This window comes from Anolis carolinensis, chromosome 2, assembly GCF_035594765.1.
Source record: "Anolis carolinensis isolate JA03-04 chromosome 2, rAnoCar3.1.pri, whole genome shotgun sequence".
NCBI classification, from domain to species: domain Eukaryota; kingdom Metazoa; phylum Chordata; class Lepidosauria; order Squamata; family Dactyloidae; genus Anolis; species Anolis carolinensis.
In genome coordinates this window covers 131,594-157,763 of record NC_085842.1, presented here as the reverse complement: position 1 = coordinate 157,763, position 26,170 = coordinate 131,594, and the positions used below count along the sequence as shown (strand labels likewise).

Here is a 26,170-nt window from a genome sequence, read left to right as displayed (position 1 = left end):
AAATTTTGTTATATTGTCATTTACCTTATGTCATTTGTTACATCGTGTCATATTTTAACGTGTTAATTGGAATTGGTATATGTTCAGTCTATTTCAGTTTTAAATAGCCACAGCTCACCTGCCCACCAAGCAGGACGAAAGCAGAAATGTGAGTAGATAAATAGGTACTGCTTTCAGTGGGGAGGTAATAAAGATGCCCTTAAGGACACTGATCGGGAAGAAGCTCCTCAACATGGAAGATGAAGTGACAGCCCCCCCCCCCCTCCCCCATGTCCAGTGTTGAGCACAGCCTCCAAGATGCCGAAAATAAGATGGGAAAAGTTGTTTTTACCTGTGTCTGCGTTGTGTGTCCTTGTTAATTGTAGAATCAGGCACTGAATGTTTGCCGTATGCGTATTCTGTAAGCCGCTCTGAGTCCCCTTCGGGGCGAGAAGGGTGGGGTATAAATACTGAAAAGAAAAGACAAGCAATTGAACCAAGATCAAATACAAGAACATGACCGAAGAAGAAAGACAGGACTATTGGATTTCAAAATAATGGACAATAATATAGAAGACAGATCAACTTTTGGGGGGATTCTTTTTAGTAGTTTAAGCAATGGATGTCAAGATAAGAGAGATCAAAAACTGGGAGTAATGCAGTAACACATGGAGTACAGTAGAGTCTCACTAATCCAAGCTAAACGGGCCAGCAGATGCTTGGATAAGCGAATATCTTGGATAATAAGGACTGATCAAGGAAAAGTCTATTAAACATCAAATTGGGTTATGATTTTACAAATTAAGCACCAAAACTTCATGTTAGACAACAAATTTGACAGAAAAAGTAGTTCAATACGCAGTAATGTTATGTTGTAATTACTGTATTTACGAATTTAGCACCAAAATATCACGATATATTGGAAACATTGACTACAAAAATAGCTTGGATTATCCAGAGGCTTGGATAAGCGAGGCTTGGATTAGTGAGACTCTACTGTATTTGAGAAAGTACGAAGCAGTGATCCAAGGCGGATTTATCCTTACGGAATCCAGTTTGCTCAGGGCTGATGGTTTTGTTCTGGTCCAGCCTGGTCTGCAACTTTATTAATAGGAATTTTGCACAAAGCTTTCCAATTACCGATAGAAGGCTAATTGGCCAGTAATTGGAAGGATCGGGAGGGTCACCTTTTCTGTAGATTGGAACTATAATGGCAAATTGCCAGTGGTTTGGTAGGATGCCCGTGTTGTTAATGATGGTGAAGACTGCCACCAAGAAGAGGGTCCACCACTCAGGATCCGATGTCAGAATCTCCGGGATAATTAACTCCGATCCAACTGCTTTTCCATTTTTTAGACCAACGATCAGGTCTGCTCCTTCCCTACTGAAACAGGGGGCCAGTCGGTCAATTCAGGAGAATCTATCGCTTTTTTTTCGTGTCAGGAGCAACCCGAGTTGCTTCCGGAGTGAGAGAATTGGCCGTCTGCAAGGACGTTGCCCAGGGGACGTTGCCTGGATGTTCTGCTGTTTTACCATCCTTGTGGGAGGGAGGCTTCTCTCATGTCCCCGCATGGAGCTGGAGCTGAGAGAGGGAGCTCACCTGGGTGGGGTTCGAACCTGGCAGCCTTCAGGTCAGCAGCCCAACCTTCAAGCCCGGAGGCTTTTATCCCCTAGGCCACCGAAGGCTCCAAAATCTACCCCTGAGCTCTGGGTTTCTAACTCATCAGCCCGAAAGAGGTTGGAAAAAATGACTATATCCGTTTGAGGGAGAGACTTATTTATTTATTTATTTACTTACTACATTTATATGCCGCTCTTCTCACCCCGAAAGGGACTCAGAGCGGCTTACAATTCAAATGTACATACAATATATTATTAGCATAGCACAATATAAGCCATTAAATTACTATATTGTACTATATAATTTCATGGTAATATTATTAGTAATATTACATTTAATATATAATATATAATTAATATTATATTATATTATTAATTAGTATAATATTGTATTGCATTATAATATTATTATCAATATTACAAGTACGTACAATATATTGTATATTTATAAATTATTGTATATTATATATATATATGTATATAAAATTAGCACAGCATGTTGCTATGGCACAGGAGACAAGATGGAACTGCCTCCCTGGCTCTTCCCGTTGCTCTAAATTTACATCATTATCCAACATTCTGGATTATCCAACGCATTTTTGTAGTCAATGTTTTCAATACATCGTGATATTTTGGTGCTAAATTCGTAAATACAGTAATTACTACGTAGCATTACTGCGTATTGAACTACTTTTTCTGTCAAATTTGTTGTCTAACATGATGTTTTGGTGCTTCATTTGTAAAATCATAACCTCATTTGATGTTTAATAGACTTTTCCTTAGTGCCTCCTTATTATCCAACATATTCGCTTATCCAACATTCTGCCGGCCCGTTTCTGTTGGATAAGTGAGACTCTGCTGTATATCCGTTTGAGGGAGAGATGTATTGACATCATTGAGGGCGGCTGACAACAAGGGCACCATCTGACGCCTTGAATGCCTATAAAAACAAAGCCACATTGAATTGAAGACTGAGGGTGAAGGTTGGGCTTGAACTGCTCTGTCCATTGGCCAAGAACCAAAACTGCTCGTGGTTGTTTGTTGGGATATTTATACCCCGCTTGATCTCCCCAAAAGGGACTCAAAGCAGCTTGGCATGAAAGCGTCAGGAGACCATTGAAAATGCGTAACAAGACAAACATGAAAACAGCCTTCTTATTTTTTGTTAAGGCCGAGAAGAAGGGAGGGAGGGAGGGAGGGAGGCCTGAGGGCAGAGGGGGAGCCCCCCATCCCTCCCCCACTCACCGCCCCTCTCTCTCTCTCTCTCTCTCTCTCCGAAAGGCCTCCTCCTCCTCCTCCTCCTCCTCCTTCCTTCCTTCCTTCCTTCCTTCCTTCCTTCCTTCCTTCCCTCGAAGGCGCTGACAGGAAAGAGCGCCGCCCGGCCCCGCCCACCCCGAGTCTCCCCGCCTCTCGCTGCACTTCCGCCCTCAAGAAACATGGCGGCCGCGGGCAAGATTCCCACAGAGGGGCGGGGCCCGAGAGAAGCGGAGAGGCAGGCGGACAGACACGCCCCTTCTTTCCTTTCCTCCCAACGCCCAATGAGAATCCGCCTTCCTCTCAGACTGGCGTCATCGGTCTCCGGGCAGGAAAAGCCCCGCCCCGCCCCCCGCTCCACCCTTCTGCCGTTAACGGTCACTCCAGGAATCGGCCAATGGGAATGGGCCTCGTCTCTCCGCGTCATCAGTCTCCGGGCAGACTCGCCCTGGGCCGGACTCTCCTGGCCCGCTCCTCATGGCAGGCAGGCTGCCCGAGGAAGCGCCGGGTGAAGCGGGGAAGGGGGGGCCAGGCCAAGGAGCGGGAGGCGCCTCTGCGTGGAGATGGAGATGGAGATGGGGGGGGGGCAGGAAGGGAGGCCGGAAGGGAGGCCTTGAGGCGAAGGGCCAGGCAGGCCAAGGCCGGAGGGGGGGCGCGGGGGGAGACTCGGGGACCCACTCAGCCCCCCCCCCAACACGCACACGCACACTCACCCCTCCTCCTCCTCCTCCTCCTCCTCCTCCTCCGCTTCCTCCTTCCTCTCCCTCCCGCGCTCGCTCTGACAGGAAAAGGCGCCTCTCGTCCTGAGTCTCTCTAGGAAGACGCCTCCCTCCTCGGTGGACTTCCGCCCGGGCTCAACATGGCAGCCGCGGGCACGATGCCCAGAGAGGGGCGGGGCTTCTCGGCCGTCGAACGGAGCTCTAGACAGAGAGAGACGCTCCTCCTTTCTTTTCTTCCCAACGCCCAGGGTCCGCCAATGGGAATCCGCCTCCCTCCCTGACGTCATCCGTCTCCGGGCAGAATCTTCCCCGGCCCTTTCCTTCGCCGTTCCGCCATGAACGGCCATTCCCGGGACCTGAGGGCCAATCTTTACCTCAGCTTGAAGGGTGGAAAGAACATTGGATGCCAAAAGGAAAGGTAGGATTGTTTGGAAGAGTGAATGTGATGGGTCTGCTGTAGAACGAAGGAGGTCTCTTTGAGAATAGGAAAGAAGTGTCTCCGTGTCTTCTGTGATCCCAAGAAAGAGGGAGGGAGGGCGGGAGAGAGGCCTGGCCTTGGTTTTGCCTTCACGTCCCTCTCTTCAGCCCAGGCCCCGGGATGAGAGACATGGCCTCGGGGTTGGGGAGATCCACAGGGCCTCGGAGACAGAAGCGAACGCCCTCTTCTCCTCAGGACCTTCTGGCCTTCCCAGGAGATCCGGCCTCCTTCCCGCCTCCTCTTCCCGTTCTTTGCAGGCATTTCATCTCATCATCACGACTGCCAGATGGATCCCAAATATCAGTTCCATTGGTTAGTCAATTAGGATTGTGGGCGTGAGAATTCACTATGTTTGTTATCTTTTCTTTTATTTAAACACTACACAAATATGTATTTGTATATAAATGTTTCACTCTAAAATATCTAACATGGCTTGCCACCTTTTATATTCTAATCAAAGAGTGTTGATAGGTCAGTTATTCAAAGTCTCTTGAATAAAGAGTTCAAAAATGGTACAAAATGTAACTGTATACTATTAATAATATTTTAGTCAACAGGTCCTGCTGTGGCCATCTTCCTTTGCTTCTTTGTGAATTCAATGAAGGGCTTCCATTCTTCTTGGAAGTCTCTGTGTATTTGTTTGTTGTGCAGCTGAAGTTAGTTTGTCCTTTTTGGCCATTTCGAAACCTTTTGTCATCCAGTTTTCTGGTGTTGGCATGTCTTGTTGTTTCCATAGTTTTGCGTATTCAGTTCTTGCTTCTGTTGTCATATAAAGAAAGAGTCTTTCTTGATGTTTCCCAGTAGAAAAAGTTCTGGTCTTAATGGGATTTTGTACTCTAGAATAGTTTCCTCTGTGGATTTTTATTCAGAATTCGTTAGCTTTTGGACAAGTCCCAACATATCATATATCTCTGTGTGTGTGTGTGTATTTGAGAGTTTTTCTGGAGTTATGTACCATCTATGTATCATTTTGTAGAAATTTTATTTAATTGTGTGACTCCTTGTAAATTTTAGTCATTTTTACCAGAGCTCTTCCCATTCTCATGGACTTATTGCCCAGCCTAGACTTTTCACCCACTGACTCATAGGTTCTTTTATTTCTCCATCAATTGTAAAATCTTTCAGAAGAAATTGATGCAGCTTCCCAGTTGGCTTGTTTTTTTGTCTGTAGCAGTTGGTTCCGCTGATTCTCCGATTCTTGTCTACCCATTTTGTTGTCTAGACGGAGTCTCTGTTGGAGTCAGTTATAATGAAACCATGTCATTGTTGAGTCTTCTTTATGTTTATTTATTACAAACGAACAAAATTACAATATTACAACATTTCTACCCCGCCCTTCTCACCCATCAAGGGGACTCAGGGTGGCTTACAGTATAAAACAGATATATCAAATAATTACAGTCACATTTCAAAATTCCATTTAAATTAAGTTACATTCAGACCTTCATAAATATACATTTAAATAAACATTCAAGGTGCATTTCAAGTACAAACCGGGTCTGTCATTATACCTTGGATCATATAGTTGCCATTTCTGCTGCTACTATTGCTCAAAAGCCTGGTCCCACATCCTTTCTGCCTTTCTTTCACAGAGGAAATGTGATTTTGGGCCGAGAATCTCGGAGTAGAGCCTGTGGAGGGATTTCTTTCCCTTGAAAGAAAGAAGAGGGAGGAAAAACATCTTGGATACGGTTGGGTTCTTCACCAGGGTGGTTCCAGCATGGAGAGACCCAACTCACGTGGGCCTGAAGCAGGACCTGGGGGCAGTGGGGAGTCCTGGGAAAGAACCAGACATGAGTCCCTGAGTGTGGACCTTGACAGCTCGGACACACAGCGCCAGCGCTTCAGGCAGTCCTCCTACCAAGAGGGTGAAGGACCCAGAGGGGTTTGCAGTCGTCTCCACGATCTGTGCCACCAGTGGCTGAAGCCAGAGCAGCACACCAAGGCCGAGGTGCTGGACCTGGTGACCCTGGAGCAGTTCCTGAGCATCCTGCCCCCAGAGATGGGGAGCTGGGTCCGAGAGTGTGGGCCCTGGCGGAAGGCTTCCTCCTGAGTCGGGCCAAGGACAAGGAGCAGGAAGGACAGGTGAGAGCATTCCCTCTGGGTTTCACTAACCTGGGGACTGATGGACAGGTTGAACGTACACCCTGCCTTTCTTCCAAGATGGGACCGATGTGGTGGATAAGCAAGGCCCTGCTCCCTCGACCTCTCTCCCCACCTGCTCTGCCCCTCCATCTCTACCGTCAGCTTAGTTCCTGCTCTTCTCAAGATAGAACATAGACAATGATGGGAGGGGAGGGGGCATTGGTTCCAAACTAGGTTGCCATCTCAGAGTTATTCTTTCCAAAAAGGTCTATAGGTCTGTGATATTTTTGAACTTTTTCCAAACTCCTTCTGGAATGCTCTGTGCTCTTCCAGGCCCATAATAATAACTCCATGGAAGTCCCTGCACCAGAGGAATCTCCACCAGACACCACCCAGAGTCTCAGGCAGAAGGAGCTGAAGCGGGAAGGAGACGGGGCTGCCGCCTTGCAGGGTGAGAAGGGACTCTTCTGGGAGTTTTGTGGGTTTCTGCTTCAGGGGGATGATAAATAAATAAAATTATTGTTGGACTTGTTGTTGTTGTTATATATAGGCATTGGGTTGCTAACAGTGTGATTTCAGTTTGATTTGCAGTTTTCTTTCTTGCAATAGGACTGAAAATGCAGCCGTTCAGTGTCTTCCCAGGTGGGACCTAAGCTGAGCTGAGCCCTGAAACTGAGCTGGAAGATAAACAGACAGCAAAGAATCACTTTAGTCAATTGAAACACCAAGCCCAGTGCTACTCAAACATCCTCACAGCAGTGCTTGCGAGATAAAGTCCTAAACCCTCACATTGTACATCTTCTTGGGCTGTTGAATGCGCCTGTGTTCTTAGGGCCGTTTCCTCATCGGTCTCTTTATAGGACTGCAATGGTCACCTCTGAGGCCTGTTTCTGTGACCAGCTTTCCACCCCTTGCTCTCTCTCCAGGGTCTGGAATGATGCTGTGGCCGAATCCTCAGCCGTTTCTCCCCCTTTGCGATGGAGTGGGACTGAGTCAGGTAAGCAGAAGGGTTCCTGGGAGAGGAGGGCTGGGCCTGCCGGGGTGCCTTTGGTTCCAGGCTTAATGCCCAAATATCTGTTGAAACAGACAAGATTGAATGTGTTTCCTTAGAAGAGAAATACTGAAGGTACAATTGCAAACAGCACCAACAAGGAGGGAAAAAATGAAGAGAAAAGTAAAGAAACCAGAATGGATGTTCAAAGAACTTTCAAAGGAGCTAAGATTGAAAAGGTGACATGTACAAGAAATGGAAAGGGGGGGGGTCACAAAAGAATTTGAACAACTAACCAGCTTAAGTAGGGAAGAGGTCTAACAATCTAAATCAGAAATTGTGGTCAGAAGAAAAAATGAGGCAACAGTAGGGTCTGTGCCTGGAGAAGGTGGTGGAATGCTAACCGGGGATAGGAAAGAGGTAGAACATGGCCTCAGTCTTCTCCCAAAAAGAAATGGGTATTCTTCCTGAGCAAGATGGAGCAACTGGGGAAATGCAACCCCAAATAGGTAAAGAAGGAGTCCAAGTCTCCAGGGCCAGGTGAACTACACCCAAGAGAATTGAACTAAGAGTAGTAATCCCAGAACCACTGTCAATCCTCTTTGTTCATTTTTGGAAACAGGAGAAGTCCCAGCAGGCTAGAGGAGGCAAAGGTTGTCTCTATCTACAAGAATGGACCAAAAAGAGGTCCCCTAACCATGACCATCCAGTTATCTTGACCTAAATAACAGGGAAGATGTTGGAGCAGATCGTGAAAAAGGCCGTCTGGAATCACTTAGAAAAAATGCTGTAATCACTGAAGGTCAAGTTGGGTTTCTCCAAAACAAGTTATGCCAGACTAATGTGTTTTTCAATAGAGTTCCAAGCTTGGTAGGTGAAGGAAATGCAGTGGGTGTAGCACATCTTGCTTTCAGTAAGACCTCTGGAAAGGCCTTCCATGGTTTTACAAACAACTAGTAAAAAGTGGGCTGGATAATACTCCTGTTCGGTGGATTTGTAATGGTTTGAGCGACAAGGGGTGGAGTGCCGCAGGGCTCTGTCCTGGGCCCAGTACTGCTCAACATGCGTATCATATTTTGAGATGACACCAAATTAGCAGGTATAGCTGACAGTCTAGAAGATAGGATCAGAATTCAAAATGGCCTGAACATGGTAGAGAGCTGGGCCAAAACTAACCCACTTAATGTCTACAAAAATATATGTAGAGTTGTACACTTAGGCAGGAGAAAAATGCCATGCACAGGAACAGGATGGGCGACACCTGGCTTGACAGGCATTCATATGATGGGATCTTGGAGTGTTAGAGGACTACAAGTTGAACATGAGCCAACAATGTGATGCAGCAGCTGAAAGGACTATGGGATTTTGGGCTGCATCCCAAGGAATATCGTGTCTAGATTCAGGGAAGTCATGGCAACCTTCTTTCTGCTTTGGGGAGACCTCACCTGGAATAACACTGTGTCCAGTTCTGGGCACCACAATAAAGGCTGGAACATGCTCAGATTCCATTTCTTATTCTGCGTATCAATTAAGAAATGGTTCTGACTGTGACCAACCCGTCATCTCTACAAAGCTTACAACTGTGGCATGGAGGCCTTGGCCCTTTCCCTTTTAAACAACCAACAGGAATGTAAATCTGCTTTAAAGAATTTCTTGTTATTTTTTTTGATAGCTCTCACGTGAGAAGGGATTTTTTTTTCTTCTTCCGCCAGGGCCCAATCGCCTTTGAGGATGTGGCTGTGGATTTCTCCCTGGAGGAGTGGGTTCTCCTGAATCCGGATCAGAAAGCCTTGCACAAGCAGGTCATGGAGGAGATGAATGGGATTGTGGCCTCTCTTGGTAAGGCTCCCTCACTGATGGGGATTTCTGTTTCAAAAGGCAGTATTAGCCTAAATCGTCACAGTCACTGAGGGTCCACATGGCAGGGCTTATGTTAGAAATATACGACATAAGAGTAACAACAACAATAATAATAATAATATAACATTAGTGCCAATTCAGACTCAAGTGGGAAGATTACCATAACGAGTCAAAGCATATTCCCCCTCTCTCAAATATATTATATATTACTGTATTTTATATTGTACATTATGTACACTATATATATGTAATAAATATTATATTATTAGCATAGCATGTTACTGGTAGGAGGGCTCCAGAGCATCTGTTGGTGATGTGGGGAGGGGTCTCCAACTGATGGCACAGTAGACAAGATGGAACTGTCTTCCTGGTTCCCCCTCTCTCCTAACGTTTTGCCCACATCTATGGCAGGCATCCTGAGAGGTGTGAGGTATACTGGAAACTAGGCTAGTGAGGTGTATAGATCTGTTTTTCCCATATACCTGACAACCTCTGAGGATGCCTGCCATAGATGCAGGCAAACATCAGGAGAGAATACTTCTGAAACATAGCCATACAGCCCAGAAAACATGGCCATACAGCCCAGTGTTTACAAAAAACACTAACTACATTTCTTAATAGTCAATGACTGGGTCTGAGCTACTCTCTGTTTCCATCTCTTCTCGGGTTTAAAAGGGAGGGAAAAGCTCCAAGCCCTACATCTCTCCTGACACACAAGCAGAGAGAGGTCTCAATGCACACAGCACACACTGGGATATAAAAGTCAGAAATCTTGCACCATTCTACAAAACCAATCAGAATGAGTAAAAGAAATGAGAGAAAGAAAGAGAAAGAAGAGAACAAATAGATACATCCCAACTGTCAATCAGGAGACAAGGGGGAGGGATTCCCTCAGCCTGTTCTGAAACTAGCTCCCTGTTTCTCATTGGGGACTGCAGACTTGAGCAGCGTGGGGTTGAATCACAACAGATGGATCAGCAGCTCTTACCTCTGGTCCAGTCTTGTCCTTCCTCCCAAACTGGGATGGTGTGGAGGCAGTCTCTTCTCTCTCACGTGGGATGTTACGTGGATGCCACTCTATCTGGCCGAGTCCTACAGACATCCCTTTTTTGTTCCCTTTTCTGCCTTCATCATTGTTCTCCACCTTTTCTTTACTGTCACGGTTTTGCACGTTCACACCTTTGTCAGGCAAATCTATCCCTTTGGAACTCATATTTACAGCCAACTTCCATAAAGTATAAGAGTCCCATTTGGCAGTTGATGGGAGAAGTGTATCTGTATCATCCGGCGCAGTCTGTCTCCCACCGGGATCCACGGCTGTTTCTCTCGGCAGCAACATACAGTGGGTCTCTCTGTGCACCAGACACCTGCCAGGAGGGCCACTGATCTGTGCATGTGCTTTCTTCTGCGTGAGTATGGCGACGAAGAGAAAGAAGGTCGTTGGATCCATGGAGCAGAAACCTGGACAAAGGAGAGACAAGGCAGAAGGTAGCCAACAACTATGGTGTCGAACGGGTAGCAGTAGGAGAATGGAAATGGAATCGATTGCAGATAGAAAAATTGTGTTCTCCAAAGTTACTGATGGTGTGCTGAAAGAGAGGAAAACAATGAAAAATGTGACTATGAAAAAGTTATTGAAGCTTTGTATGTTTGGTTTACGCAGCTGAGAGACAAAGGTGTGTGTATTTCAGGGCCTATTTTACAGCAAAAGGTATTGCGTTTTCAAAAAGAATTTAATGAAGGGGAATCAGATTTTACAGCAAGCATTGGCTCGACAGGTGGAAGAAACGTTATGGAATCCATTAGTTAAGTGTTTGTGGTGAGAAGCTGTCATCAAATTTTCAAGAAATAGAGGCATTCAAGAAAGAAATTCAAGGGGAAAAAAATTCAAGACTTTGTTGAAACTGAAAGCCTAACGGGTGATCAGATGTTTGATTGTGACGAGACCAGCCTCAATTGCAAAATTTTACCGAGCAGGAGTCTTGCAGCCAGAACTGAAGCAGCAGCCCCTGGCTAAAAGCACAGCAAAGAAAGGCTGACAATGTTAGCATGCAGCAGTGCTACAGCAAACCACAAAATGGACCTCGCAATGATTGGGAAGCCCAAAAATCCAAGAGCCTTTAAAACAGTTTCAAAAAATGCTCTTCCTGTTAAATACTACAATCAAAAAAGTTTGTTGATGACCAGTGAAATGTTCAAAAACTATTATTATTATTATTATTATTATTATTATTATTATTATTATTATTATTATTATACGTTATTTATATTCCGCCCTATCTCCCCAAGGGGACTCAGGGCGGATCACAATACACATACACGGCAACCATTCAATGCTGTTTGGAGACAGGACAGAACAGAATAAGACAAACAGAAGGAGGTAGGTAGTCTTGAAGTCCAGGTTTTTGGTGCCTTGGAGGCTGATGTTCTGCTCAGATTCAGACACAGGGGTGCTGTTGCTTCATTCTCTATGACGAAGAGCCATCAGAACTTCCTCCTTCCAACTTCCTCTTGGCCACCGCATTTCTGGTCTTGTTCTTTATGGTGTTTTAAAATACCTCCCCCACAATTTGCGTTACCTCATTTCTCTATTTACAGCTTGTGAACTGTTTTCAAACTGTTTAGGTAAACAGTGAGCTGGGCTGGAGGTCGAGCGCTCACCCCCGACCGGGCTTCGAACTGGCCACCTTTCGGTTGGTGGATCTTATTACTGCTGTTGATTTTCCAGTTGTGCTACAGCCCAGCCCTAAGGAATTTGTTCCTTCCACGGAGGAATTTTTGAAGGAAATTTACCTGCCCAGGAAAGCGGTTTTGTTGCTAGACAATGCCCCGACGCACCCTGATGCAGAGGAGCTTCAAGAGGGGGACATGAAGGCGATGTTTCTTCCACATAATGTAACCGTCATATGCCAACCGATGGATCAGGGCGTTTTGGAAGAACTCAAAAGGAACTATTGCAGGAAGCTATTCTCGGCAAGGATAGAAGAAATGGAATAAGTTGTTAGGCCTCTCAGGATCTAACACAAGGATAGGGTTTGGGCTCTAGAAACCGCAATGACACACATCAAGCAACAAGAAGAAGCTCCGGGGATGGACATAAGGATGCCGCAAAGATGGCGAGACTTGGCAGCGGAGAAATGGCAATCGTTGGAAAAGCAGGCAAGGGTCACAGATTTTAAAAAATCTTCACAAGACTGAACTTTTTATGGATTTAACTTCCAACAGTGTTTTATGCAATTCTATATTTATAGTCAAGTTTTTAGTAATAAATATTTTTTGTAGTCAATGCTTTCAATACATTGCGATGTTTGGTGCTAAATTCGTAAATACAGTGATTTCTCCATCATGTTACCGTGTATTGAACTGCTTTATCTGTCAACTTGTTGTAAAACATGATGTTATGGTGCTTAATTTGTAAAATCATAATGTAATTTGATATTTAATAGGCTTTCCCTTAATTCCGCCTTATTATCCAACATTTTTGCTTAGCCAACGTTCTGCCGGCCAGTTTATGTTGGATAAGTGAGACTCTACTGTTGTACTCTGAAATTAGGTATGGGATCTTCTACGTTGGAGCGGAAAAATCCAACCTTAAGGGAGCATGGGAAAAGAGAACTGGGATTGGGGGAGAGAAATAAAAGGGAGGGAACGATGGTGAAATGGGTGGTAGTTGGTAAAGTCTAAAGCTAGAGAAAAAGGCAAGCATTTGGATGTGAAGGGAAAAGGCATCCATTCCCCAGAGAGAAGGAGACGGAATAAAAAACCGGGCTGGGCTGAGCAACAGGGAGCCTCAGGAGCGTATGTTACTCATCTCTCTCTTAGAGGCTCCAGGCAGACAACCAGGGTCCATCTTTACTGAACAAGGGGTGGGGAAAGGACAACGTGTATATCTTCTTTTCCTCCATGTTTATGTTGTCTTAAGGATCATTTCAATCCACTCCTTATCCCACTTCCTTTGAGTCTTTATGACGCACACTGAGGAATGATTTTTTATGTTCTTCTTCTTCACAGTAGATAACGGGGAGAAGAGCCATGTATGCACCAAATACAGGAAGCATTTTGGACACAATGGGGGCCTTCGTCGAGACCAGCAAGCCCACAGAGAAGATGGAGGTTCTGCCAGAGAAAGGCCCAACAAATGCATTGTATGTGGGCAATGTTTTACCCAAAATGTGGCACTTGTCCTTCACAAGACACTTGATGTTGGGAAAAGCCATCTTAAAGGGAAAGTATCTGCAAAATGTGTGGTGAAACACAAGAAATTTCACACAGGTCAGGAACAATACAGATGCCAAGAGTGTGGGAAGTGTTTTGCTTCCAGTTCAGCCTTGGTGAGGCTCAAAAGACTCCACACAGGAGAGAAGCCACACCAATGTCAGGAGTGTGGGAAATGTTTTGCTGAAAGTTCAGCCTTGTTGAGCCACAAAAGAGTCCACACCAGGGAGAAGCCATACAAATGTGAGGAGTGTGGGAAATGTTCTGTTTCCCATTCAGACTTGTTGAAGCACAAAAGACTCCACACAGGAGAGAAGCCATACCAGTGCCAGGAGTGTGGGAAATGTTTTACTTGCAGTTCAACCTTGGTGAGCCACAAAAGACTCCACACAGGAGAGAAGCCACACCAATGTCAGGAGTGTGGGAAATGTTTTGCTGAAAATTCAGCCTTGTTGAGCCACAAAAGTGTCCACACCAGGGAGAAGCCATACAAATGTGAGGAGAGTGGGAAATGTTCTGTTTCCCATTCAGACTTGTTGAAGCACAAAAGACTCCACACAGGAGAGAAGCCATACCATTGCCAGGAGTGTGGGAAATCTTTTACTTGCAGTTCAACCTTGGTGAGCCACAAAAGACTCCACACAGGAGAGAAGCCATACCAATGCCAGGAGTGTGGGAAATGTTTTGCTGAAAGTTCAGCCTTGGTGAGCCACAAAAGAGTCCACACCAGGGAGAAGCCATACAAATGTGAGGAGTGTGGGAAATGTTCTGCTTCCCGTTCAGACTTGTTGAAGCACAAAAGACTCCATACAGGAGAGAAGCCATACAAATGCCAGGAGTGTGGGAAATGTTTTGCTGAAAGTTCAGCCTTGGTGAGCCACAAAAGAGTCCACACAGGAGAGAAGCCATACCAATGCCAGGAGTGTGGGACATGTTTTACTTGCAGTTCAACCTTGGTGAGGCACAAAAGACTCCACACAGGAGAGAAGCCATACCAATGCCAGGAGTGTGGGAAATGTTTTGCTTACAGTTCAAACTTGTTGAGCCACAAAAGACTCCACACAGGAGAGAAGCCATACCAATGCCAGGAGTGTGGGAAATGTTTTGCTTTCAGTTCACACTTGGTGAGCCACAAAAGACTCCACACAGGAGAGAAGCCATACCTATGCCAGGAGTGTGGGAAATGTTTTGCTGTCAGTTCACACTTGGCGAGGCACAAAAGAAGCCACACAGGAGAGAAGCCATACCTATGCCAGGAGTGTGGGAAATGTTTTACTCAGAGTTCAGCCCTTAACCAGCACCAGAGAACACATACCGGCTAAAAAACAGCCATTGTGTGTAAATGTCTGATTTCAAACTTTGAGAAGTTCTGCGTCAGATTTGATGGAGTCCCCGTTCTTGTCATTTGAACCTGTAAGTTGGAGGTCTGTTCTCTGGAGCAGCAGAAAGAAAGCTCTGTGTGACAATCCCTCAGACCAGTGGTTCTCAACCTGTAGGTCCCTAGATGTTTTGGCCTTCAACTTCCATAAATCTTAACAGCTGGTAAACTGGCTGGGATTTCTGGGAGTTGTAGGCCAAAACACCCGGGGACCCACAGGTTGAGGACCACTGCTTCAGTGTCAGTTCCTGGAAGGTGTAGGAGACAAAGATAGGCTCACGCAGCTTGTAGCTATGGAAAACTTTATTGAATCCGCCTTGCCAAAATGGCCGCAAAGCTTCTACTGCCCGTCTTCCGCTCTTTCCCCTCAGTATATTGGGTGGTTGCTTCCCTCCTCCCTTCACGTCTCTTCTTCTCCATTCACACCTCCCTTTCCTTTTGTCCTTTCCCACGTTTGAAGACCAGACCCTGTCATAAATCAGCCTTCCCAGCCAAATGGTCTTTATCCGATTTGTTGTAGTCAGGTGTGAAAAGAACAGCTTGGAGAATGCTGATCTTTTTGCATCCTGACATTCAGAGAGTTAAATATTAAGTTAAGTCTTGTCACCTCGTCTGAAAAGAAATAAACCATATGTGATTCCATCACTTGTTCCTCTGGTCTTAGTTTCCAGCTCCATTTTCACCTTGGTTTAAATGTCCAGTTTGTGAACGTTGTGCCCCTACAGACACATCCTCTGTTTTCCTCTTTAGTCAGGACTGGTCAGCTTGAATATTGTAAATGGCCGTTATGGGAGGGATCCAGAGTTAGCCCCTTCCCTTTCAGACAGTGGCTCTCAACCAGTGGTCCACGGACTACCAGTGGTTCGCAAGAACTAAAATACGGTCTGCCTTCTAACCTTCCCTTCCTTTGCTTTCTTTTCTCTTGCCCTTCTTTCCCTTTTCTTCCTTCTTTCCTTCTATCCTTGTCTTCTTGTCCCTTCCTTTGCCTTCTTTTCTCATGTCCTTCATTCCTTCCTTTTTCTCTTCCCTTCCCATCCTGCCCTTTGCTGCCTTTTCTCTTCCTCTTCCATCCTTTTTCTCTTCCCTTCCTTTTCTCCCCTTTGCCTTTTCTCTTGCCCTTCCTTCCTTTTTTCTTCCCTTCACTTCCCTTCCTTTTCCTTCTTTTCTCTTGCCCTTCCATCCTTTTTCTCTTCTCTCCTCTTCCCTTCCTTTGCCTTCTTTTCTCTTGCCTTCTTTCCTTGCTTTTTCTTGCTCTTCGCTTGCCTTCCCTTCCTTTGCCTATCATATGTTATGGACTGGAGTAGAGTACAATATATGTCTCATTTGATGCCTTATGAACTTGAATGCAAACTATAATTGTTTTTATTAATCTGTTTATCCTATTATATTATATTATTGATGTACTCTGATTGTTGTTTATGTGAGTTTAATATGTCGTAAGCCTCTTTGGGTCCAGTGAGGGAGAAAAGCAGGATATAAATAAAGATTCATCATCATCATTATTATTATTTTCTCTTGCCATTCTTTACTTCCCTTTTTCTCTTCCCTTCCATCCCTTTGCCCTCTTTTCCCTTGCCCTTCCTTCCTTCTTTCCTTGCTTTACCTTCCCTTCCCTTCTTTTCTCTTGTCCTTCCTTCCTTTTTTTCTTCTCTTCCCATATTTTCCTTTGCCTTATTTTCTCTTCCCCTTCCTTCCCTTCCTTTGTCTTCTTTTCTCTTGCCTTTCCTTCCTTTTTCTCTTCTCTTCCCATATTTTCCTTTGCCTTATTTTCTCTTCCCCTTCCTTCCTTCCTTCCCTTCCCTTCGTCTTCTTTTCTCTTGTCCTTCCTTCCTTTTTCTCTTCTCTTCCCATATTTTCCTTTGCCTTATTTTCTCTTCCACTTCCTTCCTTCCCTTCCTTTGTCTTCTTTTCTCTTGCCCTTCCTTCCCTTTTCTCTTCTCTTCCCATATTTTCCTTTGCCTTATTTTCTCTTCCCCTTCCTTCCTTCCTTCCTTCCTTCCTTCCTTCCTTCCTTCCTTCCTTCCTTCCTTCCTTCCTTCCTTCTCTTCCTTTGTCTTCTTTTCTCTTCCCCTTCCTTCCTTTTTCTCTTCTCTTCCCATATATTCCTTTGCCTTCTTTTCTCTTCCCCTTCCTTCCTTCCCTTCCCTTCCTTTGTCTTCTTTTCTCTTGCCCTTCCTTCCTTTTTCTCTTCTCTTCCCATATTTTCCTTTGCCTTATTTTCTCTTCCCCTTCCTTCCTTCCCTTCTCTTCCTTTGTCTTCTTTTCTCTTGTCCTTCCTTCCTTTTTCTCTTCTCTTCCCATATTTTCCTTTGCCTTATTTTCTCTTCCCCTTCCTTCCTTCCCTTGTCTTCTTTTCTCTTGCCCTTCCTTCCTTTTTCTCTTCTCTTCCCATATTTTCCTTTGCCTTCTTTTCTCTTCCCCTTCCTTCCTTCCCTTCCCTTCCTTTGCCTTCTTTTCTCTTGCCTTTCCTTCCTTTTTCTCTTCTCTTCCCATATTTTCCTTTGCCTTATTTTCTCTTCCCCTTCCTTCCTTCCTTCCTTCCTTCCTTCCTTCCTTCCTTCCTTCCTTCCTTCCTTCTCTTCCTTTGTCTTCTTTTCTCTTCCCCTTCCTTCCTTTTTCTCTTCTCTTCCCATATATTCCTTTGCCTTCTTTTCTCTTCCCCTTCCTTCCTTCCCTTCCCTTCCTTTGCCTTCTTTTCTCTTGCCTTTCCTTCCTTTTTCTCTTCCCTTCCCATATTTTCCTTTGCCTTATTTTCTCTTCCCCTTCCTTCCTTCCTTCCTTCCTTCCTTCCTTCCCTTCCTTTGTCTTCTTTTCTCTTCCCCTTCCTTCCTTTTTCTCTTCTCTTCCCATATATTCCTTTGCCTTCTTTTCTCTTCCCCTTCCTTCCTTCCCTTCCCTTCCTTTGTCTTCTTTTCTCTTGCCCTTCCTTCCTTTTTCTCTTCTCTTCCCATATTTTCCTTTGCCTTATTTTCTCTTCCCCTTCCTTCCTTCCCTTCCTTTGTCTTCTTTTCTCTTGCCCTTCCTTCCTTTTTCTCTTCTCTTCCCATATTTTCCTTTGCCTTCTTTTCTCTTCCCCTTCCTTCCTTCCTTCCTTCCTTCCCTTCCCTTCGTCTTCTTTTCTCTTGTCCTTCCTTCCTTTTTCTCTTCTCTTCCCATATTTCCCTTTGCCTTATTTTCTCTTCCCCTTCCTTCCTTCCCTACCTTTGTCTTCTTTTCTCTTGCCCTTCCTTCCTTTTTCTCTTCCCATATTTTCCTTTGCCTTATTTTCTCTTCCCCTTCCTTCCTTCCCTACCCTTGTCTTCTTTTCTCTTGCCCTTCCTTCCTTTTTCTCTTCTCTTCCCATATTTTCCTTTGCCTTCTTTTCTCTTCCCCTTCCTTCCTTCCCTTCCCTTCCTTTGCCTTCTTTTCTCTTGCCTTTCCTTCCTTTTTCTCTTCTCTTCCCATATTTTCCTTTGCCTTATTTTCTCTTCCCCTTCCTTCCTTCCCTTCCTTTGTCTTCTTTTCTCTTGCCCTTCCTTCCTTTTTCTCTTCTCTTCCCATATTTCCCTTTGCCTTATTTTCTCTTCCCCTTCCTTCCTTCCCTTCCTTTGTCTTCTTTTCTCTTGCCCTTCCTTCCTTTTTCTCTTCTCTTCCCATATTTTCCTTTGCCTTATTTTCTCTTCCCCTTCCTTCCTTCCCTTCCTTTGTCTTCTTTTCTCTTGCCCTTCCTTCCTTTTTCTCTTCTCTTCCCATATTTTCCTTTGCCTTATTTTCTCTTCCCCTTCCTTCCTTCCTTCCCTTCCTTTGTCTTCTTTTCTCTTGTCCTTCCTTCCTTTTTCTCTTCTCTTCCCATATATTCCTTTGTCTTATTTTCTCTTCCCCTTCCTTCCCTTCCCTTGTCTTCTTTTCTCTTGCCCTTCCTTCCTTTTTCTCTTCTCTTCCCATATTTTCCTTTGCCTTATTTTCTCTTCCCCTTCCTTCCTTCTCTTCCTTTGCCTTCTTTTCTCTTGCCCTTCCTTCCTTTTTCTCTTCTCTTCCCATCCTTTCCACTACCGAGAAGGAAGGCCCTGTCTCTCATCCCTGCCAATCATGCCAGCGAAGAGGGCGGGATTGAGAGCAGGGCCTCTCCAGACGGTCTTAGACTCCGAGATGGTTCATAAGGGGAGAGACGTTTGGACAGGTAACCCATCCAACACAGGCTGTGACCCTGTGCCCTGTTTGGCCTTGCGACTGACAAGGAAGACCTCTGCGTACAAATGACATTGAACTCCAAAACTTCAGATGATCTCTCCCAACGGCTTCATGTAGATGTTACACAGCGTGGGAGACAGTATTGAACCCTGCGGGGATTCTGGCAAGGGATTCTGCTTTTCCTGCCTGGCAGAAGGGGGTTGGACTAGATGGCCCACGTGGTCTCTTCCAAATATACTATTCTGTGAATCTCTGATTTGGGTAAGAAGGCAAGGGCCTAGAGAAGTGCGGGTTCCTCTCTCTGGATGACCCCAAAAAGGGGCTGGAGAGCGACCTGCGGAGGATGGTCTGGCTGGTGACGCTGCTTGGAGAGAATGGGGCTGGACTCCAGACCCACGGGATCAGTGGTTTCATGGCCAAAGAACACACATCTCCTCCTCCTCCTCCCAGTCAGTTTGGGTTGTGTGCTGAGGGGCTAATCATCTTCAGACCACGCAGGAATAAACCACCAAAGCAGACTCCACTACTGAACAGCTCTTACCTTCAGGAAATGTTTTCTGTTGTGTAGGTGAGGCCTGCACAACTAGTCAGTGTTAATGAGTGATGGAAGGAAAGGAGAAGCAGAGTAAAACACACACACAAGACCCCTGCTAGACAGGCTGGTGAATTCAGTCCTCTCACGGCCTCCTCCAGCTATACAATGGGACAGACTGTCTCATAGGCAAGGAATGGATTCCAACCCCCAAAACACTGCAGAGTCCTGGTCACAGTTTCACAGCCTCTGGCCTTGTAAAGTAGTTCGTCTCTTTGAATAAACACTCTTGAGTTCTGACTTTCATCCAAAGTCCTTGAAGGTTTTATTCTTGATTTATTCACTACTTATAACTATTTACAGGTCTTCTCTTAATATACAAAGATACACAATAAGAACGAGTAAGGGCTGTTGGAGAGTGGCCTAGGCTGCCTCAGAGTGTGGTGGAGTGTCCTTCTCTGGAGGCTTCTCTGCAGAGGCTCTCTATCGGGAGTGCTTTGATTGTGCCTTCCTGCATGGCAGGGGCAGGACGGGGTGGCCCTTGGGGGTCTCTTCCGGCTCTAGGGTCCTAGGAGTCCATTCCAGGAGGAGGCAACACGGGGTCTCATGGATACGCCTTTCCTCTCCGTCCACCTCTCATCCTGACCACGGCCAACCCTTTTGGGATCCAACGTTTCCTTCCTGCCGAGGGAGAAGCCCTTCCCTCTTTCCTCCAAGTGAAACATACCCAGCTGTCTCTCTCCGCCCTTCTCTACATCCCGTCTCTGGAGATATTCTGACCTGTCCATATCCGTCTTGAATTGTGGGACCGAGACCTGGAGACAGGGTCATTCCAGGTGAGTCTGAACAAAGCGGAAGAAAGGAGGCCGTGACTTCCTTGGATATAGACAGAATCCTCCTATCGGGACAGCCTGGAATCACATTGGCTTTTATAGCTGCTACATCATAATCTGTTTTTAAAAATAATTTATATTCAAAGACAAGAAAGAAAAACAAATGCATATTTATACAAATTACAAATACATTTATTATTATTATTATTTTTAAAAATCGTACATCCTTTTACAGCAGCCACATTATATTCAGTACAATCTACAATACATTAACATTTGGCATCTACTGTTATTTTCACGCTTATACAGATTTCTTACCCTCCCCCAAGTCACTTTTTTTTATTTATCATCTGTCCAAAATTCCTTTTCATTCCCTCTTGTGGAGGTAATTCTGTCTTTCTTTTTGAATCCTCTTCCAATACATTTTCTCCAGACATCATCACAACCACTTTGTTTCTAAATCCCTCTCCACGTCAACCTATCATTTCTTCCCAGTTTCCATACTTCCTTATACCTGTCACGACCCAGGCTACAGAGCACCAAAAACCATGCACAGAGGCCAGAATCTATCTAATATCTTTATTAAGGAAATATATATAGTTAATAAAAGCAAGTGTATGAAATAGTCCAGAAGTAGACCTTTCAGGAAAGGTCGAAATTAGTCCCAAGAAACAATGTCCAATATGAAATATTAAGGTCCAAAGTTGTAATCCAATAACCGAAACACTCACTTGCCAAGCAAGTGAGGGGAGATGACAAGGTCCTTTAGTCCATGAACTTGAGCAAGGCTAGGAAATAACTTGATACTTGGAACACAAGGCTTGATTCAAGGCAACAAGGTAACGAGGAGCAAGAACAAGATCCGTGGAATTACTTGGCAAAATCCGGGAAAACAAAGCAAGGCTGAGCCCTGGAAAACAAGGCAAGGTCCGCGAAGGTAAACAAGGCTGGAAACAGGAGCGAAGGCTTGAAATCAGGGACAAGGCTTGAAACAGGAACGAGGCTTGGAAACGGAGCGCGCTGTCCACACACAACTTACTCCAGTAGCTGACGAATTGACTCCGCAAGATGCCTTTGTGGGTAAAACACCTAAATAGGGTCTAGTTTTCCCACCAAAGAGCAGTTCTCTGGGGAACTAGAAACGAAAGCTAATCTCTGAGTCCAGATGCATGACTCCTTAAGGTTTCCCATGGAAAGCAGGCTTAATCAGCTGAATTCTTAGCAGCTATCCTAGCACTCCTACGAGAGGCCGCTTGAACTGCTCTCTGATGTTTACAAAACTCGTGGCGAGAAAACACAGGAGATTTAGACTCAGGGCTTGTTTGACAGATTTCTGGAAGACAAATCTCTTGCAGGTGCAAGGTTCCCAAATCTGGCTGGGAAGGTTCCAATTCTGACTGAGACGGTGAAAAACCCAAGTTCTCCTCTTCATCTGGGACTACAGTGCCATGAACGGGACTACATGGCCCATGACTCATCACAATACCATTCTTCTATCTCTATATTTATTTCCCTTTTCCAATTCCTTGCTATAAGCAGTCTTGCAATTGTTAATGCGTTTGTTATCGCATCTTTGTCCTCTTTTTCCAACTGTTTATTATTATATAATGAGAATAAAGCCATGCTAAGACTTCTTTCTATTTGAATGTTCATTGTGTCTATCTCTCTTAATACTTTTCCCCAGAAATTATTTATATATTGACACTGCCACCACATATGTATGTATGTTCCCGATTCTTGGCATCCGCTCCAGCAATTGTTTGAGTAGTTTTTATCTATATTTCCTATTCTTATGGGTGTGAGGTACCATTTCCATATCAACTAAATAATAATTTTCTTTAACACATATGGATATATTTTTCAAGGTTCCCACAGAGGGGCGGGGCCCGAGAGAAGCGGAGAGGCAGGCGGACAGACACGCCCCTTCTTTCCTTTCCTCCCAACGCCCAATGAGAATCCGCCTTCCTCTCTGGCGTCATCGGTCTCCGGGCAGGAACGCCCCCGCCCCGCCCCTCGCTCCGCCCTTCTGCCGTTAACGGTCACTCCAGGAATCGGCCAATGGGAATGGGCCTCGTCTCTCCGCGTCACCCGTCTCCGGGCAGACTCGCCCTGGGCCGGACTCTCCTGGCCCGCTCCTCATCGCAGGCAGGCTGCTGAAGCGGAGAAGGGGGGGCCAGGCCAAGGAGCGGGAGGCGCCTCTGCGTGGAGATGGAGATGGAGATGGAGATGGGGGGGGGGGGAGGCAGGAAGGCCGGGCCAGGAAGGGAGGCCGGAAGGGAGGCCTTGAGGCGAAGGGCCAGGCAGGCCAAGGCCGGAGGGGGGCGCGGGGGGAGACTCGGGGACCCACTCAGCCCCCCCCCCCAAACACACACACGCACACTCACCCCTCCTCCTCCTCCTCCGCTTCCTCCTTCCTCTCCCTCCCGCGCTCGCTCTGACAGGAAAAGGCGCCTCTCGTCCTGAGTCTCTCTAGGAAGACGCCTCCCTCCTCGGTGGACTTCCGCCCGGGCTCAACATGGCAGCCGCGGGCACGATGCCCAGAGAGGGGCGGGGCTTCTCGGCCGTCGAACGGAGCTCTAGACAGAGAGAGACGCTCCTCCTTTCTTTTCTTCCCAACGCCCAGGGTCCGCCAATGGGAATCCGCCTCCCTCCCTGACGTCATCCGTCTCCGGGCAGAATCTTCCCCGGCCCTTTCCTTCGCCGTTCCGCCATGAACGGCCATTCCCGGGACCTGAGGGCCAATCTTTACCTCAGCTTGAAGGGTGGAAAGAACATTGGATGCCAAAAGGAAAGGTAGGATTGTTTGGAAGAGTGAATGTGATGGGTCTGCTGTAGAACGAAGGAGGTCTCTTTGAGAATAGGAAAGAAGTGTCTCCGTGTCTTCTGTGATCCCAAGAAAGAGGGAGGGAGGGCGGGAGAGAGGCCTGGCCTTGGTTTTGCCTTCACGTCCCTCTCTTCAGCCCAGGCCCCGGGATGAGAGACATGGCCTCGGGGTTGGGGAGATCCACAGGGCCTCGGAGACAGAAGCGAACGCCCTCTTCTCCTCAGGACCTTCTGGCCTTCCCAGGAGATCCGGCCTCCTTCCCGCCTCCTCTTCCCGTTCTTTGCAGGCATTTCATCTCATCATCACGACTGCCAGATGGATCCCAAATAGCAGCTCCATTGGTTAGTCAATTAGGATTGTGGGCGTGAGAATTCACTATGTTTGTTATCTTTTCTTTTATTTAAACACTACACAAATATGTGTTTCTATATATGTGTCGCTCTAAAATATCTAATTAACGAGGCTTGCCTCCTTCTATATTCTAATCAAAGAGTGTTGATAGGGCAATTATTCAAAGTCTCTTGAATAAAGAGTTCAAAAATGGTACAAAATGTAACTGTATACTATTAATAACCGTATCTCCTATTATAAACCTGTTTGATCCCTCCGCTCATCCGGGGAGGCCCTTCTTTCGCCACTGCCTTTTTCCCAGGCCCGTCTAGTGGGAACGAGAGAGAGGGCCTTTTCTGCTGTGGCCCCCCGACTGTGGAATTCATTGCCCTCTGAGATCAGGCAAGCCCCCACCTTATTGGCTTTTAAGAAAGATCTAAAAACATGGCTTTTTCGATGTGCCTTCGGGGAGTAAATGTTATATACCTTTGATTACTCCCCTTGGATTTTATTCTTTGGACTGTTTGGACTGTTCCATCTTATACCCCTGTTCTCTTTATTTATATGCCTCTCTCTCCCGAGTTTTTAATTAAATGTTCATGTGGCCCGCCCTGTCTGCTCTGATCTGTGTTGTAATGTATATGATTATTTTTGTACTATTATATTGTGTTATGATATATTGTTTTATTTTGTTATATTGTATGGTGTCTGGGCATGGCCCCATGTAAGCCACCCCGAGTCCCCATTGGGGAGATGGTGGCGGGTTATAAATAAAGTTTTATTATTATTATTATTATAATATTTTACTCAACAGATCCTGCCGTGGTCATCTTCCTTTATTTACAGTATTAATATTCCGCCCTTCTTTCTCACCCCGAAGGGGACTCAGGGCGGATTACAATATAAAACACATATATCAAACAATTACAATCACATTTCAAAATTCCATTTAAATTAAATTACATTCAAACCTTCATAAATATACATATAAATAAACATTCAAGGCACCTTTCAAGTCCAAACCGGGTCTGTCATTATACCTTGGATCATATAGTTGTCATTTCTGCTGCTACTATTGCTCAAAAGCCTGGTCCCACAACCTTTCTGCCTTTCTTTCACAGAGGAAATGTGATTTTTGGCTGAGAATTTCAGGCTAGAGCCTGTGGAGGGATTTCTTTCCCTTGAAAGAAAGAAGAGGGAGGAAAAACATCTTGGATACGGTTGGGTTCTTCACCAGAGTGGTTCCAACATAGAGAGACCCAACTCACGTGGGCCTGAAGCAGGACCTGGGGGCAGTGGGGAATCCTGGGAAAGAACCAGACATGAGTCCCTGAGTGTGGACCTTGACAGCTCGGACACACAGCGCCAGCGCTTCAGGCAGTCCTCCTACCAAGAGGGTGAAGGACCCAGAGGGGTTTGCAGTCGTCTCCACGATCTGTGCCGCCAGTGGCTGAAGCCAGAGCAGCACACCAAGGCCGAGGTGCTGGACCTGGTGACCCTGGAGCAGTTCCTGAGCATCCTGCCCCCAGAGATGGGGAGCTGGGTCCGAGAGTGTGGGGCAGAGACCTGTTCCCAGGCGGTGGCCCTGGCGGAAGGCTTCCTCCTGAGTCGGGCCGAGGACAAGGAGCAGGAAGGACAGGTGAGAGCATTCCCTCTGGGTTTCACTAACCTGGGGACTGATGGACAGGTTGAACGTACATCCTGCCTTTCTTCCAAGATGGGACTGATGTGGGGGATAAGCAAGGCCCTGCTCCCTCGGCCTCTTTCCCCACCTGCTCTGCCCCTCCATCTCTACCGTCAGCTTGGTTGATGCTCTGCTCAAGATAGAACATAGACAATGATGGGAGGGGGAGGGGAGCATTGGTTCCAAACTAGGTTCCCACCTCAGAGTTATTCTTTCCAAAAAGGTCTATAGGTCTGTGATGTTTCTGAACATTTCCCAAACTCCTTCTGGAATGCTCTGTGCTCTTCCAGGCCCATAATAATAACTCCATGGAAGTCCCTGCACCAGAGGAATCTCCACCAGACACCACCCAGAGTCTCAGGCAGAAGGAGCTGAAGCGGGAAGGAGACGGGGCTGCCGCCTTGCAGGGTGAGAAGGAACTCTTCTGGGAGTTTTGGGGTTTTGTGCTTCAGGGGGATGATAAATAAATAAAATTATTGTTGTACTTGTTGTTGTTATATGTAGGCATTGGGTTGCTAACAGTGTGATTTCAGTTTGATTTGTAGTTTTCTTTCTTGTGATAGGACTGAATATTCAGCCCTTCAGTGTCTTCCCAGGTGGGACCCTAAGCTGAGCTGAGCCCTGAAACTGAGCTGGAAGACAAACAGGTGGCAAAAAATCACTTTAGTCAATTGAAACACCAAGCCCAGTGCTAGTTTCACTCGAACATCCTCACAAGCAGGGCTTGCGAGATAAAGTCCTACACCCTCACATTGTAGATCTTCTTGGGCTGTTGAATGCGCCTGTGTTCTTAGGGTCGTTTCCTCATCGGTCTCTTTATAGGACTGCAATGGTCACCTCTGAGGCCTGTTTCTGTGACCAGCTTTCCACCCCTTGCTCTCTCTCCAGGGTCTGGAATGATGCTGTTGCCGAATCCTCAGTCGTTTCTCCCCCTTTGCGATGGAGTGGGACTGAGTCAGGTAAGCAGAAGGATTCCTGGGAGAGGAGGACTGGGCCTGCCGGGGTGCCCTTGGTTCCAGGCTTAATGGCCAAATATCTGTTGAAACTGACAAGATTGAATGTGTTTCTTTAGAAGTGAAATACTGACGGCACAATTGCAAACCGTGCCAACAAGGAGGGGAAAAAATGAAGAGAAAACTAAAGAAACTAGAATGGATGTTCAAAGAACTTTCAACGGAGCTAAGATTCAAAAGGGACATGTACAAGAAATGGAAAGGG

General features: G+C 46.0%; 3 protein-coding genes and 1 pseudogene across 5 annotated transcripts in view; 2 read left to right on the top strand and 2 right to left on the bottom strand.

Moving 5' to 3' along the window:
* LOC134296834 (zinc finger protein 658B-like) overlaps positions 1–26,170 on the bottom strand; it is a 135,878-nt pseudogene that overhangs the window by 78,226 nt on the left and 31,482 nt on the right.
* The window catches only part of LOC103281434 (zinc finger protein 658B-like), a 68,185-nt gene that overhangs the window by 10,583 nt on the left and 31,432 nt on the right, over positions 1–26,170 (bottom strand). The window contains exons 1-2 of one of the 3 annotated variants that reach the window (XM_062972725.1): positions 22,499–22,617; positions 332–449 (exon numbers count right to left, since the gene is read on the bottom strand). The exons of 1 other annotated variant lie outside the window; for it this stretch is intronic. The gene's annotated coding sequence lies outside the window, so the exon portion shown is untranslated. Of the gene's footprint in view, positions 1–331; positions 450–22,498; positions 22,618–26,170 lie in introns of those variants that run through there. One more of the 3 variants, XM_062972727.1, reaches the window with a different exon arrangement.
* Positions 6,812–16,078, top strand: LOC134292324 (gastrula zinc finger protein XlCGF26.1-like). Its single transcript, XM_062972750.1, has 3 exons — positions 6,812–7,132; positions 8,839–8,965; positions 12,998–16,078. Exons 1-3 carry the CDS (start codon positions 7,070–7,072, stop codon positions 14,521–14,523), a joined length of 1,716 nt encoding a protein of 571 aa, XP_062828820.1. The 5' UTR covers positions 6,812–7,069; the 3' UTR covers positions 14,524–16,078.
* LOC103282550 (zinc finger protein 24) overlaps positions 22,803–26,170 on the top strand; it is a 45,766-nt gene continuing 42,398 nt past the window's right edge. The window contains exon 1 of the mRNA XM_062972860.1: positions 22,803–22,907. The gene's annotated coding sequence lies outside the window, so the exon portion shown is untranslated. The remainder of the gene's footprint in view (positions 22,908–26,170) is intronic.

Excerpts from the sequence above, each read along its gene's own strand:
- LOC134292324 (XM_062972750.1), top strand. The coding sequence starts at position 7,070 with ATGATGCTGTGGCCGAATCCTCAGCCGTTTCTCCCCCTTTGCGATGGA. Across the intron at positions 7,133-8,838 it reads ATGGAGTGGGACTGAGTCAG|GGCCCAATCGCCTTTGAGGA; the intron begins GTAAGCAGAAGG and ends TTCTTCCGCCAG. Across the intron at positions 8,966-12,997 it reads TGGGATTGTGGCCTCTCTTG|TAGATAACGGGGAGAAGAGC; the intron begins GTAAGGCTCCCT and ends TCTTCTTCACAG.